Raw genomic sequence first — 25239 nt, 5'->3', positions numbered from 1 at the left:
CCGATGGACATAGTGTTAGGGTAGGTTCACACTATGGAGTCCGCGCGGATAAGTTCTGGCTCATACCCGTTCACAGGCGCGCATATCCGCCGTCTCCATAGACACCATTCTATGGCCGGGCCGATTACGCTGTCCGCCGAAAGAATAGAGATGTCAGTTCTTTTGGCGGAAGGCAGAATCCACCCGGCCATAGAATGGTGTCACGGCGGACACGGCGGATAGGCGCACCACTGTGAACGGGTACGAGTCCGCCGGAACTTATTCGCGCAGATTCCGTAGTGCAGTGCTTCTCAATTCCAGTCCTCAGGCCTCACCAACAGGTCATGTTTTGAGGATTTCCTTAGTTTTTCCCAGGTTATATAATTATAGTCAGTGCATCAGGTATAATCACACCTGGGAAATCCTCAAAACATGACCTGTTGGTGAGGCCTAAGGACTGGAATTGAGAAGCACTGCCGTAGTGTGAACCTACCCTGTTTGCCTGCTCCCCCTGCAGGACTGATGGGCCATGCTTAGAAGAAAAGAGATCCAGGCACTCGCTTCTTGCTTTTAAAGGGGAATCCTGGGTAGAGGTAAAAAAAAAAAAGCTGCAGAAGCATAAAGCATTACTTACCTATATATCCCAGTTTTGAACGACCAAAAATCCATTTTTTTTCCGTTCTGTATTGTCTGGCTGTACTTCCTGGTTTATCAGTTGTACACAGTACTACAGGTTCCAGAATGCAATGCTGTCCCTCAGCTGTTCATCACAGTCCTCCACCCTGCCTATTCCCCACCCAAATCTGTTGCAGAACATCAAGGCTGTGTTCACACATTGCAGTTTCATTGTGTTACTGAATTTGCATTACTTTATCATTTCATTGTGTTCCTACCCACACAGTGCTGTATTCTCTACCTGTAACACAGATATTGGAATAAAATAAACTTTTTGAATTTTTTTTCTTTTCTTCTCCATGCACATATTATCATTGAACATCTTTTATCTTTGAAGTTGAGCCCCACAATGAGGAGTTTATCTGATATAATTTTACAGGGCATATACTGTTTATGCCTTGTTTTTTTTTGTCCAGGTTGGATTGGCAGTGCCGGCTCTGATCCTCTCCGTCGTTTAGCATTATTTAATTGTGTTACTGCATGATTTTTGTGAATACGCTGCAGTACTGCAATGGAGCTCCAACATGTGTGAACATAGCCCTAATTTCCCTGCAGAGTTTTGCACAATCAGTGAAGTTGCAGAAGCTGCTTCTGGCCGGTCAGAGATGGTGGATTACTCAGGGCATTGGGGGATCCAGCCAAGTCTCCTGTCACGCCCTGCCCCTTGTCTGCATCATCAGCCTGTGCTCATCAAACACACACAATGTGAGACAGAAGCATGGAATCTCTGTCTCCTAAGGTTGGAGAGCAGTGGGAGCAGGAGACATTGTGAATTGGCACAGAGGCTATTTTTCTTTACTTCCTGGATGTCAATCAGCTACCAGTGTGTCAGAACTGTACAGATGAGGTAATACATTGTATAGACACATCTATATAACTTTTAATGTACTTTTAATAGAAAACAAGTTTTCCTTATCTGGAGTTCCCCTTTAAGGATTTAGGAATAGGCGAAGAATTGAAGCAGAAAGTTTTTAGCTTGAAATTCCTTGCTTATTCAGCTCTGGCAAAATAAGAGCAGAATTTGAGCAGAATTCAAGTGGAATGCAAGCAGAATTCAAGCAGAATTTCAAGCAGAATTCAATCCTCGTTGACTTCTATAAGATTCCTTTAGGGGAATCCACCCAAAGAATTGTCAATTCTTTGGGTGGGTTCACACCAAGGAATCCAGATCACCCACCGCTCACCCCCGCTCGCATCTCCACCTGTGCCATAGGCACTTGAATTCCCCCATCCGCCCAGATTCCTCAGTGTGAACAAACCTAAAGGCAGAGCGTGAATGCGCTACAATAATTTTCCTGACGGAAATTCGGCGAGCATTTTGCCAAGGAATCCGCTCGAAATTTTGCAAGAATTGCTCAGTGTGCATGCACCCTTATTAAGAGCAAGAAGTGAGTGCCGTGATCTCTGGTCTGCATTGGTTTTATACACCATGCCAAAGATTTGTAATTTACTTCTATAAAAAATCTCTAGTCTTCCAGTGCTGTATGTTCTGCAGGAAGTGGTATTCTTACCAGTCTGGAGAGCAGGAGAGATTTTCTATGGGGATTTGCTACTGCTCTGGACAATTCATGTCACATACAGAGGTGGCAGCAGAGAGCACTGTGACAGACTGGAGAGAATACACCACTTCCTGCACGACTTACAACTGCTGATAAGTACTGTAGGACTTGAGATTTTTTTGGTCAACTATCCCTTTAAGATCAGGCTATGATTAATGACTACAGCTCAGGTGCACTGTTGGTATATAAAGTAGTCAAAGATCCACCTGCTATTTTGTTAAAGGCTCTCTCTTTTGCTTGGCTACCAGTCCTGATTTTCTGCTATTTTTCTCCCCAAGAAAATTAGAGTTGAGAAGTTGAAATCCAACATGCCCGACCCTTCTCTCCTCTGATATAAAATTTCGGTAGGCCGCCATAGACTTCAGACTGGTCCGGCTGAAGTCGGTGGGCTCAGCTGACCTTTCTCTGAAGTGTATGGGGACATTTAGATAGGACTTTTTTGTAAATTCTTGTGATGTAACACTTGTCTGAACTCTCGCTAATAGCCGCAGATTTTTTTTTCCCCTTTTATTTACACAAACATAGTAAATAATTTATTGATTCTCCGGGCAAAGTCTCGTTGTTACATTCTAAGCCTGAATTACAGTCATTAAAAAATGCAATTTAAAGAATCAAATAGAAGAAAATTGGGCAATTAAACAAATAGTCTCTCCGTGTAATGGCTGTATAGGAAAACAATGTGATCATTTCATTCTAAACCAGAGCTTAGCTCCTACCACGTTCACAGCAGAGAGGCAGACATTAACCTGTCCAGTGCCAGGGCGATGGGTGGTACATCGTGTCACACACATCCCCAGCAGCTCATATTGCAAAAACCTGAGCTTTCTTGGAAATCACATTTCTTTGTAAAGAACTTAATGGAAGCAATGCCCTGGGGAACCATTCACAGTCAGTTGTAAATGTTCTTAAGAGAAACATTCCTAGTCACTCTTTTCCTCTTTGGATAACAGACAAGAAGAATGACAATGGAAGCCCTGTTAATAAGAAAAATCTACTGAACTGTGCAGGAAACAGATTTGCTGAATTAAAGAAATCGGCTGCCCCATTGCTTGCTTAGGGAGGGTGACCCTGGGACAATTTGACCGAAATCAAAAAGCAACATTAACGTTTAAGAAGTGGAGAGACATTAATCATGCACCCAGCGGCGGCCATTGTGAATCCTAATGTATCATGTGACCGCCACATCGATGACATCAAATTCCACATAGCTCATAATGTACAAGGGAAAATATTCCATGGAATGATAATAATGTAGTGCAGAGACTACAGCTGCAATCCAGCACTTTGAACCCAAAGGTCTACTTGCCCCATATGAGGAGACCGTTACCACTGAAGACATGTGGTAGTGGTGCACAAACTGCAGCAATGCCCTGGAGCTTCAAGTTATACTGCTGAGGGTATCCAACCAATGGTTACAGAGTTACATCTACCAGGGCGTCTTGACATCTGCAGAACTACAACTCCCAGCATGTAATGAACATGCAAAAAAAAACTCCAAGTATAATAAACAGGGATAAGAGTATAAGGTCTGTATTGGAGGTTGTTTGTCATTTTTTCCGTCATTCAGAAAGAAGATGGATTAGTCTTTTCCACAAGAGACAATACCAGTTTTTATGTGTTAAAACCTGAAGCTCCTGGGACTCAATACAACATCTTCTCCAGCGAAATTCTTTTTCTTTCAAATCAACTGGTTTCATAAAGTTATATAGATTTGTCATTTACTTCTATTTAAAAATCTCAAGTCTTCCAGTACTTACCAGCTGCTGTATGTATGCAGCAAAAAGTGGTGTATACTTTTCAGTCTGACACAGTGCTCTCTACTGACATCTCTGTCTGAGACAGGAACTGTCCAGTGTAGTAACAAATCCCCATAGAAAACCTTTCCTGCTCTTGACAGTTCCTGTTTCGGACAGAGGTGTCAGCAGAGAGCACTGTGTCAGACTGAACATTTCCTGCATGACGTACAGCAGCTGATAAGCACGGGAAGACTTAAGATTTTTTAAATAGAAGTAAATTAGAAATTGGTATAACTTCCTGAAACCAGTTAATTTGAAAGAAAAATATTTACGCTGGACAACCCCTTTAACAAGGTCTTGTTCCCCTTTCATGTGCCACTTATAACAATGGTGTCTGTTGAAGTAAAACAAGGGACTTTGGGACCCTTGAGGCGTCCACTTACATATATCTCAATGCAAAATTTTTGCATCCCAACAGGTTTAGATCAGTGTGACTTATAGTAATACAGTGGTGATGTGACATATAAAACAGTGTTCCTTGCCAAGTACTCCGATTCAGAATTCTCCCAGCCTGGCTACCTTTTAGTCTAATCTGGCTAGTGGCCATTCCTGGTTAGTTTAAGGTCTGGATTCAAACCTTATGCTTCATTTGTCAGGAATTGAATCTATAATATTAGCTGAAATAAACGTCTATTTAATGAACCCTATTTTACGGGTACGTGCACATTATGGAATGGCGATGGGAAACCCATCTCGCATTCCGCAGCTCGCACCTGCTCGTAGACTATGGCAGACACGCTCGTCTCCGCCTGTGTCATAAACTCCATTCTATGCACGGGCGGATTCTATCATCAATCTAAAGAATGAACGTGTTCATTCTGCCAGACAACTGAATCCGCCCGTGCATAGAATGGCGTATATGACACGGGTGGAGAAGGGTGCGTAAGGACAGTCCGAACCTGCCGAGGTTCGGGTTCGTTTGACGTCAAGGCAGCTCAGCCATTCAGGATCCCGCTACCACCACTAAATGGCTGGTAAATAGGGAGGTAAGTGACCAGCGGCCTCTATTTCCATCCTCTCCCGGCCATACACTATACATAACTCCAGCCCGGAGTACCTCTATAATAAAGGTCAAAGTGACGGACCATCACAAGCCAGATAATAGTGTTGTTTCTTCATTTGGAACATGGTGGTTGGACCTGTCACAAATATGATGTTGGGCTTTTTGACCATATCCCACAATACACCTGCCCTGACTTTAACCCTTTAGTACTTTCATTGAAGTCTATGAGAAATCTATTATCACATATCCAACCATAAACCTATTAGTTACTAATTTGCTTGACAGACGTCTAAAGATTATGTGCTTGAATTGGGTTGTAGTTTTTTCTATTTCCTTCAAGGCCATAAATAAAACACTACTTTGTCTTAAAGGGGAACTCCAGGTAGAGGTTAAAAAAAGGAAACTCATGCAGAAGCATAAAGCGTTACTTACCTATCTATTCCATTTTTGAAACTACCAATAATCCATTTGTTTTGGGGGGGGGGGTTGTTCAGTTTTGTGTTTCTGCTCTTCCTAGTTTATCAGTTGTACACAGTACTACAGGTTCCAGAATGCAATGCTTTCCCTCAGCTGTTTATCACAGTCCTCCACCCTGCCTATTTCCCGCCCAAAGCTGTTGCAGAACATCTAGACTGTGTTCACACATTGCAGTTTCATTGTGTTACTGAATTATTTGCAGTAATTTATGATTTCATTGTGGTCCCACCCACACAGCGCTGTATTCTCTACCTGTAACACCACACAGCGCCGTATTCTCTACCTGTAACACCACACAGCACACTGTATTCTCTACCTGTAACACCACACAGCACGCTGTATTCTCTACCTGTAACACCACACAGTACACTGTATTCTCTGCCTGTAACACCACACAGCACGCTGTATTCTCTACCTGTAACACCACACAGCACGCTGTATTCTCTACCTGTAACACCACACAACACACTGTATTCTCTACCTGTAACACCACACAGCGCTGTATTCTCTACCTGTAACACCACACAGCATGCTGTATTCTCTACCTGTAACACCACACAGCACACTGTATTCTCTACCTGTAACACCACACAGCGCTGTATTCTCTACCTGTAACACCACACAGCACACTGTATTCTCTACCTGTAACACCACACAGCACGCTGTATTCTCTACCTGTAACACCACACAGCACACTGTATTCTCTACCTGTAACACCACACAGCACACTGTATTCTCTACCTGTAACACCACACAGCACACTGTATTCTCTACCTGTAACACCACACAGCACCCTGTATTCTCTACCTGTAATGCTGATATTCGAATAAAGTAAAGAACTTTTTGAATTTTTTTTCTTTCTATTTCCACGCTCATATTATGATCAAGGATCTGGTATCTTTGAAGTTGAGGCCCACAATAAGGCTCTGATCCTCTCTGCCATTTAGCATCATTTACTTGTGTTACTGCATCATTTTTGTGAATACTCTGCAGTACTGCAATGACACTCTAACATGTGTGAACACAGCCCTAATTTCACTGCACACTTCTGCACAATTAGAGAAATCAGTGCAACACCTGCTTCTGGCCGGTCAGAGATGGTGAATCAGTCAGGGGATTGGAGGATCCAGCCAAGCCTCCTGTGACATCACGCCCTGCCCCTTGTATGCATCATCAGCAGACACACACAATGTGAGACAGAGGCATAGAACATTTGTCTCCTAAGGTGGGAGAGCAGAAGGAGCAGGAGACAATGTGGATTTGCACAGGATTTTCACTTCCTGGATTTCTATCAGCTACCAGTGTGACAGAACCGTACAGATACGGTAATACATTGTATAGACACATATATTTAACTATTAATGTACTTTTAATAGAAAACAAGTTTTTCTTATCCGGAGTTCCCCTTTAAGAGATATTTTAAAAGTCCCCCATCATATGTTGTTGCAGAAACAGCTTTACCTAGGTCCCATTCATGTCAGTTTTTTCAGCTTGTTTGCAGTTTTTCTAGCGTTTTCTCATTTAAGGGTAAATTACTCTAGGTGTCTTTTTTTTACCTCTGGCGTTTTACCCCGGTTGTTTTCTCAGTAGCAGTCTTGGGATTCTTTATATTGTGATTCCAGGTTGTTTTAAACTGAAGAATGGAGGGAAAAAGAAGGTTTGCTCCTCTCTAGGTGTGATATAAAGGCACCCAACGTTACAGTTATTGCCGTTACCAATGGACATCCTAAACCAGACAACCCCATTTAGGGTCTGTTCACACGTACAGACTCGCAGCCGAAATCGCAGCCTATCACCAATGTGATCTGGTTATGGTCCTTAAACACAGGACAGAATCTAACACTAAATAATAATGGGCCACAGCCTAGTCTTACACTTCATCGTAACTGAGTAAACACGACTTCACAGCAAGAGCCCCACAGACCACACAGCTCCTGGAAGGCCATCGTCTTACACAACCACTCCGTGTGTTTCTCCTTCCACTTCAATTTGCATTGGCTCCCAGCTGACATTAACAGGCTCCGTAACAATCAGTGTTTGGGGGCTTAGGACTATTCCCTGACCACTCCGAGCCATTACATAATAGCATAAATATTGGCTGGCAATGAGACTTTAATTATTTTGATTTATACTTGAATCGCTCAGCGCAGGTTTTCATGTCACATGACTACTGTCAGTTTCATCGAGTGAATAAATACGGCCATAAGATGATCGAGGGGTCAACAGACAAGCATTAGCCGGCTGCAGGATCTGATCTCTTGGCTTCAGTACTTGGAGAAGATTCAAGTGAGTGACGCAGGGTTCAAATGAATACATATGCTTGAGTTTGTTATTGTGCAGATGGTGTAATGATTTTTGTGACTATATGTCTTATAAAAAAAAAAAAGAAAAGTATTCAACAACCAACTACAGGGTTTGGCCCTATTACACTAAATGTTTATCGGCCTTACTTGGTCGATTACTGGCCGCCCAGGACAATTATCATTTAGTGTAATAGCTCATGTTGAAAGGCCCTGATCAGCCAACATTCAAGATGTCGGCTGATTGTGGCTTTTAACATGTTGTAAGAACCTCATTTGTGCAGTGGCGGTCTGCTGCACGTTGTTTTCTGTAATAAGACAGCATCTGACTTCAATCGGCCAACCAAATGATGTAAAGATCATTCGGGCAGCCCCTCCCAATGCTCACTGTCTGTGTGTGTGTGTGTGTGTGTGTGTGTAATTGCACAGGCAGTGAGTGAGGAACAAGTGGGATGCGAGCACTGAGCTGACAGGTTGGTGCTTACTTCCCCTGGAACATCGGGTCGTGTAATATGGCTGTAACTGGTACCTTGTATTTTTTGTTAACCTTTTTTTTGCTAGGATTAACTGTTTACATCCCTCCACTATACATTTCGCTCCTGATGGCTAAGTTCACAGTATGTAAAAACGATGTCGGTCTTTCATAGCAACAACCATCATTTGTGCAAATAACTTAATAATTTAAATATATATCGGACATTATTTGTCCAATGACGGCCATTGTTATGAAGGATGACTGTCATTTTTCCATGGTGTGAACCAAACCTAACAATGACTTTTTAGATATCAGTTTATGTGTGTTAATTTTTTTTCTATTTATCTGCATATGGCTACATGGTGTATATATAGGTACATAACACATTTCAAGGTAAACCAACCTCATTTATATTTTGCCTTTTTAAACATTATAATCTGAAATAAAACTCTTGAGCATAAAATATCAAATGGAATACAGATTTATTCTGCATAAATGTGAAGAAACTTATAGTAATCCTCCATTCATGTCCTGGCCAGGGAGAGGAGCAGTTGTAAAGAGTGTCACTACCTCTAGAGGACCTGTCCTGTCCTGTCCTGCTTTACACACACAATCCACTGAGTTGAATAGACACCATGTAATGCTTCATTTGGACTGTTGTGGTGCTGCATGGAAACTGGCCCCCGGGAGTCCCTGCAAGGGGATACTTTGTGATCTGCTTAATGTCAAGGACCTGCCCAAGGCAGTGAACCCCCTTTAAATAGCTATTCAGTACAGATGAACCTGGCTTTTTTAAAAGAACCATTGACGATAAGCCCCCTCAGCCATATGACATTTTATCAGATTCGATGGCAAGAACACTGCTGCATGCATCATTTGCAGTCAAAAGGTTGTAAAGCACAGTGGACTCCCATTAGACCTCCCATTAGAGTTAACAGAGTCCATTGTGCGCCATTAGGATCAGCTGTAACACAGAACCTGCATCTTCCTTGGACTTATTATAACAGATAACATGCCACATGTTAAAGGAATAATTATTTGGAAAAGAAATAAAAACTACAACCATGAATTGCTATGCCATTTCTTTGAAACTTTTTGTCCAATTCACTTTAAAGGCATACTGTACTCCAGTATTACAAAACCATGTTTATTATTATATATATTGTATATTATGCACTTCTATTGTCCAATGGAGATGCTCTTTCTTTCTGACCTCTCTCTCTTCTTTTTCTTCTTTTTTTTTTTTTTTTTTGCACACATTCCTTTCCACCACTCACAGGGTTTCTTACATATCCCTGTAGGAAGTAGTCACTTGGTGGGAGGAGGTGTAGCTTCAGTTCTACCCAGATTCTCATGGGATGAAGACACAAAGAGCAGATGTCCCTGCTATAGCCAAGCCAGGGCCTGGCTCTGCCAGGACCGTTGTCTGGGACAAGCCTAGTTCAGACAGTGTGTTAGTTAGTTAGTTAGTTGCGACACACGTGTATGCAGAAGCAACCAGAGACACTGTTATTTTAGTCTATCTACTATGCAGTGCTTGACACTACCAAGGGAGAAGAGTCAGGGATAATCCTAGCCCATGCCGTGAACCAGTCTAAAAGGTGCAGGGCAGTATCCTGATACACAGAGGAACTAGCCTGGATAGGACAAAGCTACCAGAAAGTCTACATGTTCTATCTCACAGCGCAAGTAAATTGGTAAGACTCAAACACTTAGCTTTACCCAGGTAACCAAGGCTGGGGCTTGTATCACCTTAGTAGGATGAGTACCTCAACACTGTAGGGCAGAAGGTGGTCAGACAATAGTCTAAACACAGGTACAAGTATCTCTCTCTCACTCTCAAGTATTCTTCTAATGTTCTGGCAGAGCACAAGTACTACATTGCGTTGGGACTCCCTGGAAAAACTCCTCTTCTCTACGTTGCTCTACTCTATTCTAAACTTTCCAAGCACCACTATAACTAGGGTCATTTTCCCCTTTCTGTGGGTGGCGATACCAATAGTCCTGGTGGGTCAATTGCCACTCAGGACTACCATGACAATAGCCCAAGGGACCCATCACAGCCCGGCAGGTCACCAACCATTTGGGGAACAGTACAGCCAGCCACAACATAAAGCAGGTACCAACATCACACCTGTGTTCTAGACTAGCACTGGCATCACAACAATGCCATTTTTGGCTGAGCTGTACAAGAAAACCGACCAACCACCACAGAAATGGCATCACCAGTAACATCATAGCAGTTCACCGGTTGAAAACCACAATAGAATAGACATCAGGGCTGGCTTGGTATTATTAACACTGCATGCAGCAATGCTGGCAATATGTAACTGGGCCGGGGCTTGCAGACCTGCAGTTCCCGAGACAGCCATTGGTGGCAGCAGGGGGATTGTGTCATCCCTTATTGCCACTCAATGTAGAAATGTACAAAACATATATACATTTAATAAAGTTACATTACAAAGTTATATAACTTTATTAAAGAAATGTAATTTCCACAGGAACACCCCTCTAAGGGCGTGATATACCTTGCTGAAAAGTTGGCTGATTGCCAGATGATGTTGGTAAAGGGAAAAGCACAAATTTAACCCACTCAACCCCCTTGTTTTCAGGTAGATAAGCCTCTGCTAGAGCTGTCAGGCTGCGGCTCACTTAGCTTCTCCCCATTCACAACACATGAACATTCAGTTAAACCAAATTGTATATGGAGAAATCAGGAGGACGGTAGAATGGACATCTTTAGTGCTGCAGTGTAAAGTGTAGGGGGTGGATAGAGAATGCTGACAATGAAAGGACAAGAGGCCTCTTTCACATCTTATATTTGACTATGTAACTAAGCTGAAGTCACTGGTCATGTTTGTGCTGTGACTGAGCAAAGCATAAGTACACAAGGTAATGACATACACAAAGTAGTGACATAAATATCTTGAATTCCACCTTACCAGTACCATTTTTCCATTTACAGAAGAGGTTGTGTTTATTTGCAATGGTGTAGCTTACACTGTTTTGGCCTGTGCCTACCCCTCCGGTTCCCATGCTGGTACCACTGGTATCAGATTGTGGTTTAGCACTGTATACCTAACATAGATACCTTAAGGTGTTCCTGGAGCTGGGCCTGGTGTTGCCTTGTGAGGTTTTCATGCTGTTTCTGAAACTCAGCAATGAGCAGCTGCTTCTGAATCTGCTGTTGCTGCTGGATTAATAGGAGCTCCTGCTGCAGCTGCTTCTCTCGCAATACGGGATCTAAAATTGGCATCACTGTTCTTAGATCTGTCCTTAGGTCCAGTGGGGTGACGGGGTCCAAACCTGTAGGAACCTCCGACTTGATATCTGAAATATCAGATGAACAACAGATTAGGATTATATTTTACTCTCTTTATATTTAGTCAATAGTTTGAATGAATCAATTATTTTAAATGAATTTTGGCAGATTTTTATCAGATATATCCCAAATCCAAGTAAAAAAGTTCAGTTATTGGATAATCTAGTGCAATAGTAATAGAATCTGTGTAAGGCTGGGCTCACACTACGTTTTTGCAATCCGTTTTATTTCATCCGTTTGTACAAGAATCAGATGAAAAAAACGGATAGAAAAATCAGATACATTTTTGTGCAACCCTTTGAATCCGTTTTTTCCATTGACTTCCATTATAAAAAAGACGGATCAAAATGCTTTCCTTTTTTTTAACATACACAAAAACATAGACGACCGAATTTTTGTGTACGTTAAAAAAAGGATGCATTTTAATCCTTTTTTTCCATTATAATGAAAGTCAGTTTTTCAACTGTAAAAAAAAAAAAATAGGATGAAAAAATTGATTTCATTACTGTAGTGTGAACCCAGCCTAATTTAGCAAAATCTGGTAAGTAAGTAAGCTGGTATCAGACAGTCACATCTTATGTGCATATCCGGATCATCTGTCCATCAAATAGACTGGACTTAGATCATCATATAGTTCCTTGTTAACCTATGCAGACCAACAAGGTGCTACACTGGCCCACAATTTCTAAAATTGTGAAAACTTAGACTAGACAATCTTTAGATGTGCCAGATATATCCGGCTGTTTGATAAATCTGTCGCACTTAAAGACTATCTCGTTTTTTGGAGCAAAGTAGGCCACACCCCTTTTTGTATAAGCCATGCCCTTTTTTGTGCCAGGTAGAAAAGTGTCTATAATACATAATAAATGTGAAAAAATAAGTCTCGTAAACCACTTTTTTCAGCCAAAATTCTGTCCGAGACCTGTTAATAAATCTGCAGGTGTGACAAGGCCCCCAGTACCACAACAGCATGAGGATGCATCATAACAATAACAGCTCGATGCAATAAAGAAGGCGACCCTCTAGCCAGAGCTCACTGGACCCTGCAGGATAGTAAATGCTTCCCCCCAATTACATATTTCTCTTCTGAGCCATCTTGTAGGTAATTGCTTTTTTTATTTATATTTTCTTGCGTCCTTTTTCCACAGTTTTTGAACCATACCATAAATGTAGCCATTTTCAGCAAAAAGCTAAACTGCCCATTTTTGCCACACATACAAAAATTGGTGCAAGAATGGCCTGGTTTTGCTTGATAAATCTGCACTAATATTTGCTATGGTTACAAAAAAAAGAATAACTATAGGAAATGCAAGAAAACATGGCGTATCATGGCTTATTGTCAAGTACAGATGAGCGAATCTTGAGCAGTCGTTCGTTCGAACGCTCTGCATTTCATTACCAATGGCTGCAGAAGTTGGATGCAGCCTAAAGGCCGTATTTGGCTGATTATTGGCCATTAAGGCCGATAATTACTTTGTGTAATAAAGGGCAACGATCGGCAGACATGCACGGTGTTGGCTGATCGTTATCTTTTGGTGTCGTTAAAAGACCAATGATCCAAATTGCAACGATCTGCTGCCGTCGCTCCGAGTAATAGAAACAGCAGCAGCAGACCGCCGCTATCTCCTATAGGCTGTCCAGGTGATTTAACGATCGCCCAGGACATGCGGGGAGTTGTAGTTCTATAATATAAAAAAAAAAAAAGTTGTCATGGATAAAACTCAAATTCAAATCCCGACGAAAGACAAAGTTCCGTCGTTCCGTCCTTTAAAAAGTCGAAGACAATTTTTACTCTGCTGAAATAATTCCTCCTAAACTGTTTGCTTTGGTTTTCCAGACTAATCATTAAATGGTGAAAAATCGCTCTTAAGCTCGCAAAAACTACTCTTGATTATAAATAATAGCCTTGAATTGGAAGCTAAAAGCAGGCGAAAGCCCGGCCCTCGATCCAATTCATTCAGCAGCAATCCACATTCCATTTGTCTAGACTAAATATAGCTACGTTTACACAAGAAATCAATAGTACTTGCTGAGAGCACAGCAAAGGCATGAATATTTCATCAAAGGCAGGGAGTGAGGGAATGATGGCAATCAGTAAACTGACAGCTATGTGCCGGCTGACTGCGGCCCCAGCCATGAGTCACACCAGGCTGGACAATGGCTTCCTCCCTGCAAGTCACAATCCGATTCAATGCGTCTTTCTATTTTTAACAGTAATTGTGTTGCAAGTGACAAAGCCTTATCATCTTGAAGTGAGAGATAGATTTTCTTACATCTCCTATGACAGGATAATATGCCCTGCGAGAAGCCATAATAGCAGCTCAATACGGCTTGCTGATCGCATGTCTCTTTTGTGTTTGTACTCTGCGCCACATCACTAAATCCCAAACAAAGGGCCGCAGCGTTTCATACCCGGCTTAATTACAATAATTAACGTGGCAACCTTTGCATTAGCCGGAGGAGAACCATCTGTCTGGATGTGAGAGTAGCCAAACATTTAACCTTTGTCACTTTCCTGCATCTCAAAACAACAGAAATTGGATGCGGATATTGCTCCGGCTTAGAATAACCTTTTGTCATAAAAAAGATGGAATGAATCTGATTTATATAACACGAACACATTCTGCAGTGATGTACAGGGATTTTCATCTTTTACATGACTGTCCATTCCATTTTTTTTTAATGGAAAGTGAGAAAGTGAGAATAACCCACCCAAATCAAGACAGCTGTTTTGCGTGCATAAGCACGCTTCTCCAGACAGTGTTACACGCGCAAAACAGCTGCGGCACACTGGGGTGCCGGAAGAACCCGCCAGGGGTGCCGCGAGATCCCGGTGGGAAATGTGCGGTGTCACTTTAAGCATCCCGAGAAGCTGCGGCCGCGCAGCTTCTCAGGATGCACAGATCGCTTTGATGTTCCGCCCGCACAGTGAGCGGGCGGAACATTAAAGTGAGCATAATGTAGGAGCAGGAAGTGTCAGCATCCTGCTCCTACATTCCCTCCCATAGGCTGCCGGCACTTCATGCCAGCAGCCTATGGGACACCGGGACGTGACCTTTCCGGCAGGCGTGATGATGTGACGTCATCACGCCTGCCGGACGTTCCATCCCCGCGGCTCGCAAGATGGAGCCAGAAGAGGAGGAGGAGAGCTTCTGCCTGCAGCCACAGCGCGGATTAGGTGAGTAGGATGTTTGTTTTTTTTAGGGGCAGAGCAGGGGGCATTATTAGTTCATGGGGGGCACCTCTGGGGGCATTATTAGCTCATGGGGGGCTCCTCTGGGGGCATTATTAGTATATGGGGACACCTCTGGGGGCATTATAAGTTAATGGGAGCACCTCTGGGGGCATTATTAGTTCATGGGGGAACCTCTGGGGGCATTATTAGTTCATGGGGGCACCTCTGGGGGCATTATTAGCTCATAGGGGACTCCTCTGGGGGCATTATTAGTATATGGGGACACCTCTGGGGGCATTATAACTTAATGGGGGCACCTCTGGGGGCATTATTAGTTCATGGGGGAACCTCTGGGGGCATTATTAATTCATGGGGGCACCTCTGGGGGCATTATTAGCTCATGGGGGCACAGCAGGGGATCCTACATACAGGGGGGATCCCACATTCCTACTCGCTTTACTGCACATAACACCAAACATCGCAGTTACTTTGGGGGCCTACAGGAGGGAGAAAGGAAAGGAAGTTGCTAGAAATGTGCGGAGCCTAAATTGTTTGCCTCGTAGGTTCTGAAGAGATGAAACGTATCTGGAAGAAATCATCATGGAGGTCCGGCCCGGATGGAGAGGAAAAGGGAAAGTAAAAGCAAAAGTTTTTTCCGCTGCTACTCCGTATATGCTTTACTTGCTGCAATATAGCTGGCTATTCTCTTTCCCGGAATAGGACTGCAAAGGACCTCACCTGTGGGTGATCAAGCGTTGCAACATGGATAAAAGAAACGTATTCCAGCAGTCCAATAAAATCCAGTATTTATTGTATAGATTCCATAAAATCGTTACATACAAAAAACGTTTTTTGTATGTAACGATTTTATGGAATCTATACAATAAATACCGGATTTTATTGGACTGCTGGAATACGTTTCTTTTATCCACGAAAAGGGAAAGTGACTCCTTAGATCAAAGAAGACGTCACCTGTGAGTCACTGTATGACCGTTTTCTTATTTTGTAGAACATTATTTAGTAGGGGTGCCCTGAGGATTTTTTTTTTTCCAAGGGGTGCCCCGAGGTGGAAAAGGTTGGGAAGCACTGTTGTAGAACATTATTTAGTAGGGGTGCCCCGAGGAAATTTTTTTTTCCAAGGGGTGCCCCGAGGCGGAAAAGGTTGGGAAGCACTGTTGTAGAACATTATTTAGTAGGGGTGCCCCGAGGAATTTTTTTTTTCCAAGGGGTGCCCCGAGGCGGAAAAGGTTGGGAAGCACTGTTGTAGAACATTATTTAGTAGGGGTGCCCTGAGGAAATTTTTTTTTCCAAGGGGTGCCCCGAGGCGGAAAAGGTTGGTAAGCACTGACCTAGACTACGAACGGTCAACAATGGGAGAAAAAAAGCAACATAAATGTATTAAAAAAAAATATCTAACTCTCTCTCTCCCTCTCAAGTATAACTATGTTAGTTGAAATAAGAATATCCCTTAATTTAATAAAAACCCAACTATAAATATGTCTTTTACTCCATAATACATCTGAGCAGCCTTTAACTCTAAAAGGGATTCTCCAGACTGTATATATTCACACAATAATCTGCTCTACATACCGCACTGTTCATGTTCTCTGTAACTTATTTTGCCCAACTAGAGTATATCACTATACTCTAAAGTTAAAGTATCCAAGAATACTAAAGGGACAAGCACTTCAAACACAGAGGAAATATTCACCCACGTATAATTACAAAGATCAATTCTATTTAAGCAGAATATAAAAAATGATTCTGGAAATTCCCCTCTAATGCCCTCAGGATTTTTTTCATGATAGGCTCCTAGATTCGGCATTCGCAGCCTGTCCAATTGTAATTCTCATCTTAGACCACCCTCTGAAAACCGTGTTATTAATACCAACGTAATGTAATATTAATGCACAGTTATTAGCATTGGCGTATACATGGTAATACTATAAGATTTCTTCATAATTCAGTGTTTGACACACAAGGCATTATGTGAAAGTGTACTCCACGCACGTCAGCAGCCCAGAGATTTAGCAGCACTCGCTTTTCAGTAAGAAGGGATCCGTGTTTCAAGGAGAGGACTTTTTTACATTCATGCCTTTTCGAGATGACAGATGTGATATACAATATCTCCATTCAAAGGAAATTTCCCTTCACATTTCCTTTGCTCTTACATTACATCTATATTTTGGTTACTGAAATGTAATGTTCACAGGTAGTTCAAAGCAGCCATGAACTTAAAGGGGAACTCCACATAAGGAAAACTTGTACATTAAAAGTTATATAGATGTGTATATATAATGTATTACCGTATCTGTACGGTTCTGCCACACTGGTAGCTAATAGAAATCCAGAAAGTGAAGCAAAATGGCCTCTGTGCCAATTCACAGTGTCTCCTGCACCCACAGCTCTCCCCCCTTAGGACACAAATCTTCCATGCCTCTGTCTAACATTTGCTGAGCACAGGCTGATGATGCAGACAGGGGGCAGGGCGTGATGTCATAGGAGGCTTGGCTGGATCCCCCAAACCTCTGAGTGATTCACCATCTCTGACCGGCCAGAAGCAGGTGCTGCACTGATTTCACTGATTGTGCAAAAGTCTGCAGGGAAATTAGGAATGTGTTCACACATGTTGGAGTTTCATTGCAGTACTGCAGCATATTCACAAAAATGATGCAGTAACACAAGTAAATTATGCTAAACGGCAGAGAGGATCAAAAATTAGAATTAGAAAGGAATTTAAAGCGGGTTCCGTTTAAAGTTCCGTCTGTCCTATTTTCTGTGATTTCTCAGAGGATTCTGTGATCCGCCCAAAGAATTGACATGTGAATGGTATAGGCGGAATTTCAAGAGGAACTGGCTGAGCGGATTCCACTTGAAATTCCTTGCTAATTCCATAGTGTGCACACACGCAAATTTCTTCCTCTCTAGATAGATACAGAGAAAGAGAGAGAAAGAAAGATATCTGTAGGTGGATAGGTATATAGATCTATGTAGACAGATATTGAGATACCTATAGATAAGAGATAAACAAGGAGGTTTGAAAGATCACTGGATGTGCTTTCATTGCAACAGCTCGCTGTATTGCTAGCGCTCAGATACAAGTGCACTGTAACCATAATTGGAGAGTATAAACCCTTCAGCATGCTTTGTGGGTTTCTCATAAGGAAGTGCAGAGTGTTAGGTACAAGTAACCTTATACTTTCTGTACAGTGCACTTATAAGCTGTAGCACAGTTATATCACATGTGCATGCTGGGTATAGTGCTAGCAGTGGGTATGCTTCAGTACAGGAATTATAAAACCCTACGTTTAGGCAGTCACTGTGTAACACTGAATAGCTTACATTTTCTGGCTATTTTTATGTTAGAGAAGGTAATTGGAGCGATTTGTGAAAAATTTCTTAGGCGTATACACCTCTTAAGAAATCAAATCTCAATATATCATAGCAATAGATCCGGACATAAACTTGCACCTATTTGACTGAATTGACTTATACGGACAACAATCATTTCAAAGAACTTCCCACTATTTGGTAGCCAGTGATTTCTAAGCCCTCTTTCACACATTTCATAGGCTGTCTGCAATTGTGGACCCACAAGTGTGGCAAAGAGCACTATTGTCTATAGCAGCTAAAGCCTTGGCTGTCCAGGCATGATGGGAATTGTAGTTTTGCAACAACTGGAGGGCCAAAGGTTCCCCATCCCTGGATCATAGGCTGGGTCCGTGGATTGTGGAGGCATGAATGCAGCCATCCGTAGGGCTTTCTGTAGTTATTGGTCCATGACAGTCCTACAGAATGTGTGAAAGAGGCCTAAAGTGCTAGTAAATAATTGTGCTTGCCAAAAATGACTCTGTATCCCAGGAAAAAACAGCAACGTTTTGGCCACTAGCTGCTGCTGTCTCTTCCATTTCTGTTCATATTTCACCATGTAAACCAAATGCATCATAGATAGATAAATAGATAGATAGATAATAGATAGATACTGTAGATAGATAATAGATATATAGGAGATAGATAGATAGATAGATAGATAGATAGTAGACAGAGAGATAGGAGATAGATAGATAGATAGTAGACAGAGAGATAGGAGATAGATAGATAGATAGATAGATAGATAGATAGATAGATAGATAGATACTGTAGATATTTACTGTAGATAGATAATAGACAGATAGGGGGAGAGAGAGAGAGAGATAACAGATAGATAGATAGATATTTACTGTAGATAGATAATAGACAGACAGATAGGAGAGCGAGAGAGAGAGATAATAGATAGATAGTGTAACGCCTGGAGTAGTGGATCCACTGAGCCCACACTAGCGATGGCACAAAACCGCACCAGGGAGCAGAGTCTAAGGGGCCACTGGTTTTCACCAGAGCCCGCCGCAAGGCGGGATGGGCTTGCTGCGGCAGGCGACCCCCAGGTCGCTACCCCTGGTTTGGTTGCTAGTGACAGCAGGCGAGGCGAGGCTGGAGCAGTAGGCAGGAGATGGTGCTGGCAGAGGTCTGTAGGCGTAACCGCAGGTGACAGGCTGAACACAGGAGCAATAGTGTAACAGAGGAGCAGGAACCAGTGGGGCAGGGCTGGAATTTATAGGAAGTGATTAGTGCAACTTCAAATTAGGGGCGGACTGGCCCTTTAAATCTGAGACAGCCGGCGCGCGCGCCCTAGGAGGCGGGGACGCGCACGCCGGCCGGCACAGCGGGTGACAGGAGCAGGGCGAGGTAAGGCGCCCCCCGGGGCCGAACTAGTAGCAGCGGCGGGTCCCTGCACATGGACCCCAGCAGCTGCATGGAGAGGTCGCCGCGGCAGCCCGGAGCACGGGATGCGGCCGCGGCCGTGACAGTACCCCCCCCCCCCTTTGGCCTCCCCCTCTTTCTTGCCTGCAGAATCAGTGGAGGCAAATCAGTGAGGAAGTCCATCCCTATGTGGCGAGGGGATGTGGATTTGCGGATGAAACCCTTCTGTAAGTTCTCCCAGATGTAAGACATGGCCTCAGACTCGGGTACTGAGAGAGGGTACACCTGACCTTGTGGAGGAGAAGTTCTAGGAAGGAGGTCTATGGGACAATCGTACGCCCGAAGAGGTGGTAGAGAGTCCGCCTCCGTGGCAGAGAAGGCATCAGGCAAGTCTTGGTATTCCGCCGGTAGGCCGGATAGAGGCTTGGCGGGGTCGGGTGACAACATAGAGTACTTGGGCTGAGGTGACCTCAGACACTGGTTGGAACAGTCCTGACCCCAACTAAGAATCCTCCTGGTTCTCCAGTTCAGCTTAGGGGCATGTAATCGCAGCCAAGGGAGTCCCAGGAGGATGGTGGAAGAAGAATGGGGCAGGACGTAGAAGGAGATCTTTTCCTGATGTGAAGTGCCCATCTGGAGGACTAGAGGTGCAGTCTGGTAGTGCACATGGTCGGTAAGAATCTCGCCCGTGACCGAGGAGATAGTCAGGGGTCTGGCTAGTTGGGTCACGGGTAGCCGCCATCTTTGGACCAATGTAGCTGCAATAAAACTGCCTGCTGACCCAGAATCGAGAAAGGCAGTAGTCTGGTGAGTTTGTCCTGAGGGTGTCTGGATGGAGACTGGCACAGAAAACCTTGGAGAGGTGGCATTCACACTTAGGGAGACCTCTCCCACCGGAATTAGGTGCTGGCGTTTCCCGGACGCTTGAGGACGTTGGGGACATCTCAGCCGAATGTGATCCGAACCACCGCAGTAGAGGCAGAGATTCAGCTCCAGACGACGAATTCTTTCATCAGGCGACAGGTGAGCCCGTTCCACCTGCATAGGAATCTCAGGAGTCGACTGGGACACCGGAACGTCAGGATTCTGGAAGACCGGCGCCAGCTGGTGATGGCGACGGGACAGGCTTAGTCGCCGTTCACGCCAGACCTCCTCCTCGCTCTCCGAAAAACGAGTATGGACCCTGGTGGCCAGTAGGATGAGTTTGTTCAGGGAGGTAGGTAGGTCTCGGGCGGAAAGCACGTCTCTCACCCGACTGGACAGGCCCTTCTTAAAGGTGGCTACTAGAGCGGCCTCATTCCAGTCCAATTCTGCCGCCAGGGTGCGGAACTGGATGGCGTAGTCACCAACAGAGGAGCTCCCTTGAGAGAGGTTGAGGAGAGCAGTCTCAGCTGAAGAGGCACGGGCAGGTTCCTCAAAGACGGAGCGAAACTCGGTCAGGAAGGTTCGGAGATTGGCAGCAGCAGGGTCATCTCGGTCCCACAGCGGCGTGGCCCAAGGCAGAGCTCTACCCTCCAATAGGCTGATGATGAAAGCCACTTTAGAGCGCTCGGTGTAAAACTGACTACTTAAGAGTTCAATATGCATGGTGCATTGAGTCAGGAATCCTCTGCACAACTTGGAGTCACCAGCGTATTTGCTTGGGAGAGCCAGTCGTTGAAAAAGCAGCAGGAGGTGGTGTGCGCTGGGCTGTAGTATGCTGCTTTAAGGCGGCAGTGAGTTGCTGGATCTGCTGCGAATGTTGCTGGATTTGTTGCGCCTGTTGGGCAACCACTCGGGCTACATCACGGATATCAGGCACCTCGCCGGGATCCATGGATGGAGCCTACTGTAACGCCTGGAGTCGTGGATCCACTGGGCCGTCACCAGCGATGGCACAAAACCGTACCAGGGAGCGGAGTCTAAGGGGCCGCTGGTTTTCACCAGAGCCCGCCGCAAGGCAGGATGGGCTTGCTGCGGCAGGCGACCCCCCAGGTCGCTACCCCTGGTTTGGTTGCTAGTGATAGCAGGCGAGGCGAGGCAGGAGCAGTAGGCAGGAGATGGTGCTGGCAGAGGTCTGTAGGCGTAACCACAGGTGACAGGCTGAACACAGGAGCAATAGTGTAACAGAGGAGCAGGAACCAGGAACAAGGACTAGGGACCAGGTAGCGGACAGGAATCAGGAACAAGGACTAGGGACCAGGTAGCGGACAGAAATCAGGAACAACAGAGAGCTGGGCCAAACGCTATGGGAAGCATGTAGAGGCTCCAACCCCTGTAGTGGGGCAGGGCTGGAATTTATAGGAAGTGATTAGTGCGGGACGCCGCCGCAGCCGTGACAGATAGATAGATAGATAGATAGATAGATAAATAGATATCACACGAAAATCCAAAGCACTCCAGCATAAGGTGAAAAAAGGTGGTGGTTTATTACAAAAATGTGCAGAAACACAGGATGCAACGTTTCAGTTCTCTCACAGAACTATTATGAAGCATCAAGATAGATAGATAGATAGATAGATAGATGGGAGACAGATAGATAGATAGATAGATAGATAGATAGATAGATAGATAGATAGATAGATAGATACTGTAGATAGATAATAGACAGATATATAGGAGATAGATAGATAGATAGATAGATAGATAGATAGATAGATAGATAGATATGACATAGGAGATAGATAGATACTGTAGATAGATAATAGACAGATATATAGGAGATAGATAGATAGATAGATAGATAGATAGATAGATAGATAGTAGGATATAGATAGATAGATAGATAGATAGATAGATAGATAGATAGATAGATAGATACTGTAGATATTTACTGTAGATAGATAATAGACAGACAGATAGGAGAGAGAGAGATAATAGATAGATAGATAGATAGATAGATAGATAGATAGATAGATAGATAGATAGAAAGATAGATGATCTGTGACTTATTCTGAGTTGTTTAATATGCAGGCTCTCTTCCCTCTCCCCTCCTTCACTATATACATATTTCTACATATTTATTAGGTATATATTATAAACACCTGTTATGACTTTTGATGATTCACATGTAGCTGCTAAACAACATGCAGATTTTTGCCAGGTGATTAGTCTAAACAATGTCGGACAATAGTGGTAATTGTGTTCCTGTGGTTCTCTGCCCATGACAGTAATGCACAGCACCGCTCCTCATTCACTATCGCACCCTTCCTGGTAAATTACTGCGGCTCAGATTCACGACCAACAAAGACCATCAGGATTTAAAACCACCTTCCACAGAGCACAAAGGTATAAACCCACACTATGGCAGCCACTAAGTATAATGATTAATGCTTTCATATACCTGTAATTTTTAGCCCAGCAGGTTCTTAATGGTTTGGCTGCAAATTCAAGAGAGTCAAGAGATTTTCTAACTTTTTTTTTTCCGCTTTTTCCCTCATTTATTTATATATTTTTTTTTACATACTTATTTTCTAATGGCATGGGAAACTACAACTGCAGTACATGTGCCATATAAATAATAGGATTTTATTTGCTAGATTTAAAGCTACAGTAATGACGGTACTAGGAATATATATATATATATATATATATAAATTCTTCATTTGAGTAGATCAAAGCAATTTGTGATCATGGGAAAATACCCATTAAAGTAACTGTGATGAAAGCATGTAAAGTACATTATAAAGTATGTGTATGAGAGTCTACTTATCCTATCCTGTATACAGCGTAATTCTAAAGGATCCCACACATTTTATTGTAACGTCCTAGTCCTTAATAAATCATAAAAAATGAAAAAAACTGAATAAAACTGGGGAGCACTGAAAGTGCCTTCTCCCCATACTACATTTTATGTGCTTTGTAATGTAATATTTTGCTGTGTAAAAAATAAGTATATTGCAATCCTCCTGAAAGAATCACTTGTGGTTTCTGTGTGGTTAGGCAACATGGCAGCAGGGAATTTTTCCTTGCACATCATGCAGCTGTTAAAGAGTTAGGAAGGGCCCCACAGGAAGGTGTCAATTGTTACATGTGTGATTGGGTGACCATTTGGTGGGCAAGAATATCGATTTCTACCAGAATAGGCTGGTTGTGTTGTGTTAAAGGGTAAATCTGGACAAAATATGTAGGGGGAGATTTCTCAAACATGGTGTAAAGTGAAACTGGCTCAGTTGCTCCTAGAAACTGTCACGGCTGCGGCGGCGTCCCGTGCTCCGGGCCGCCGCCGCAACTTCCCTCTGCCTCATGCAGCCGCCGGGGTCCATGTGCAGGGACCCGGCGCTGCTACTAGTTCGGCCCTGGGGGGCGCCTTACCTCGCCCCGCTCCTGTCTCCGTCTGTCCCGGCCGGCGCGCGTGTCTCCGCCTCCTAGGGCGCGCGTGCGCCGGCTGCCTCAGATTTAAAGGGCCAGTCCGCCCTTAATTGGTAGTTGCACCAACCACTCCCTATTTAATCCCAGAATGCCCTATCACAGGTGTTGGAGCCTCTACATGCTTCCCATAGCGTTTGGCCCAGCTCCCTGTTGTTCCTGACCTCAGTCCTTGTTCCTGTCCGCTGTCCTTGTCCCTAGTCCCTGCCTTCCTATTGTTCTTGAGTACAGTCCGCCACCTGCGATTACGCCTACAGACCTCTGCCTGCACTATCTCCTGCCTACTGCTCCTGCCACGCCTCGCCTACCGTCACTAGCAACCAAGCCAGGGGTAGCGACCTGGGGGTCGCCTGCCGCAGCAAGTCCATCCCGCCTTGCGGCGGGCTCTGGTGAAATCCAGCGGCCCCTTAGACTACGCTCCTTGGTGAGGTTAGTGCCATTGCTAGTGACGGTTCAGTGGATCCACGACTCCAGGCGTTACAGTAACCAATCAGATTCCACCTTTCATACCACACAGACTCTTTGGAAAATGAAAAGTGGAATCTGATTGGTTGCTAGGGGCAACTGAGCCAGTTTCACTTTTACACCATATTTGATAAATCTCCCCCATAGTTTTTGATGTCAAAAACGTCATTCTGAGTCAGTACAGTAGCGCGAAGGGCAAAGATGTTAACAGTTTCTGAGCTTCTGTTATTATAATGAATGATGATGCCGGGAAGTCCGAAGTCTGTTCCGTAGCACACCATCCGTATTTAAGGAATGTTCACGGAACATGTGAATGCCACCCTAACTCCTAGTTTCACCACAAACAGCTTGATCACTGTGGATCCTAATATAGGGACACCTCATGAACAGCCTAACCCCATGCTGAAGCGACCTTAATTTACGATGCAGGATGACACAGGCGCAGAAGCTGCCAGTGATAGCCGGGGACCCGCCGAAACTGTCAACACCAGAGCCGCACTCTGGTGCTGACAGTTAACTCTATAAATACTGCGGTCGGAAAGACCACAGCATCTATAGGGCTTTAGATAGAGACTTCTCCCTCTACAAAGGGAGAATTCTCTGTCTGTTAACCATCGAAGCTCTGTGATGTGATCGCAGAAGCCTGACGGGTGCCGGCAGGGAACGGGAGGGAGGTAAGGCTCTGCCCCCTTCCTCTCTCCCCTGCCCCCGTTACAGGCCTTTTAATAGTGGCAGGGGACAGAGGAGAGGAAGCAGAGCTAGGAACTTCAGCTTATGGGATCATTATGAAACCATAAGCTGGAGTCTCAAAACTATCTAGGCATTGAGTTAGGCATTCGATAACCCACGGTAGTGAAAGGGTTCATATCAAAGAACACTTCTAACAAGTGGGAATTGTTCAAAGTGGAGAACCTCTACAGCATTAA

General features: G+C 44.0%; 1 protein-coding gene across 4 annotated transcripts in view; it reads right to left on the bottom strand.

Annotated features, from left to right (window-relative positions):
* The window catches only part of HDAC9 (histone deacetylase 9), a 385669-nt gene that overhangs the window by 63747 nt on the left and 296683 nt on the right, over positions 1–25239 (bottom strand). For all 4 annotated transcript variants that reach the window (XM_069958804.1, XM_069958805.1, XM_069958806.1 and 1 more), the window contains one exon: positions 11356–11594. In XM_069958804.1, the coding sequence (XP_069814905.1) occupies positions 11356–11594 (239 nt within the window). The remainder of the gene's footprint in view (positions 1–11355; positions 11595–25239) is intronic.

Source organism: Dendropsophus ebraccatus, chromosome 2 (assembly GCF_027789765.1).
Source record: "Dendropsophus ebraccatus isolate aDenEbr1 chromosome 2, aDenEbr1.pat, whole genome shotgun sequence".
Taxonomy (NCBI): Eukaryota; Metazoa; Chordata; class Amphibia; order Anura; family Hylidae; genus Dendropsophus; species Dendropsophus ebraccatus.
Note: the sequence above shows the minus strand (reverse complement) of the source record. Positions and strands in the feature narration are given on the sequence as shown.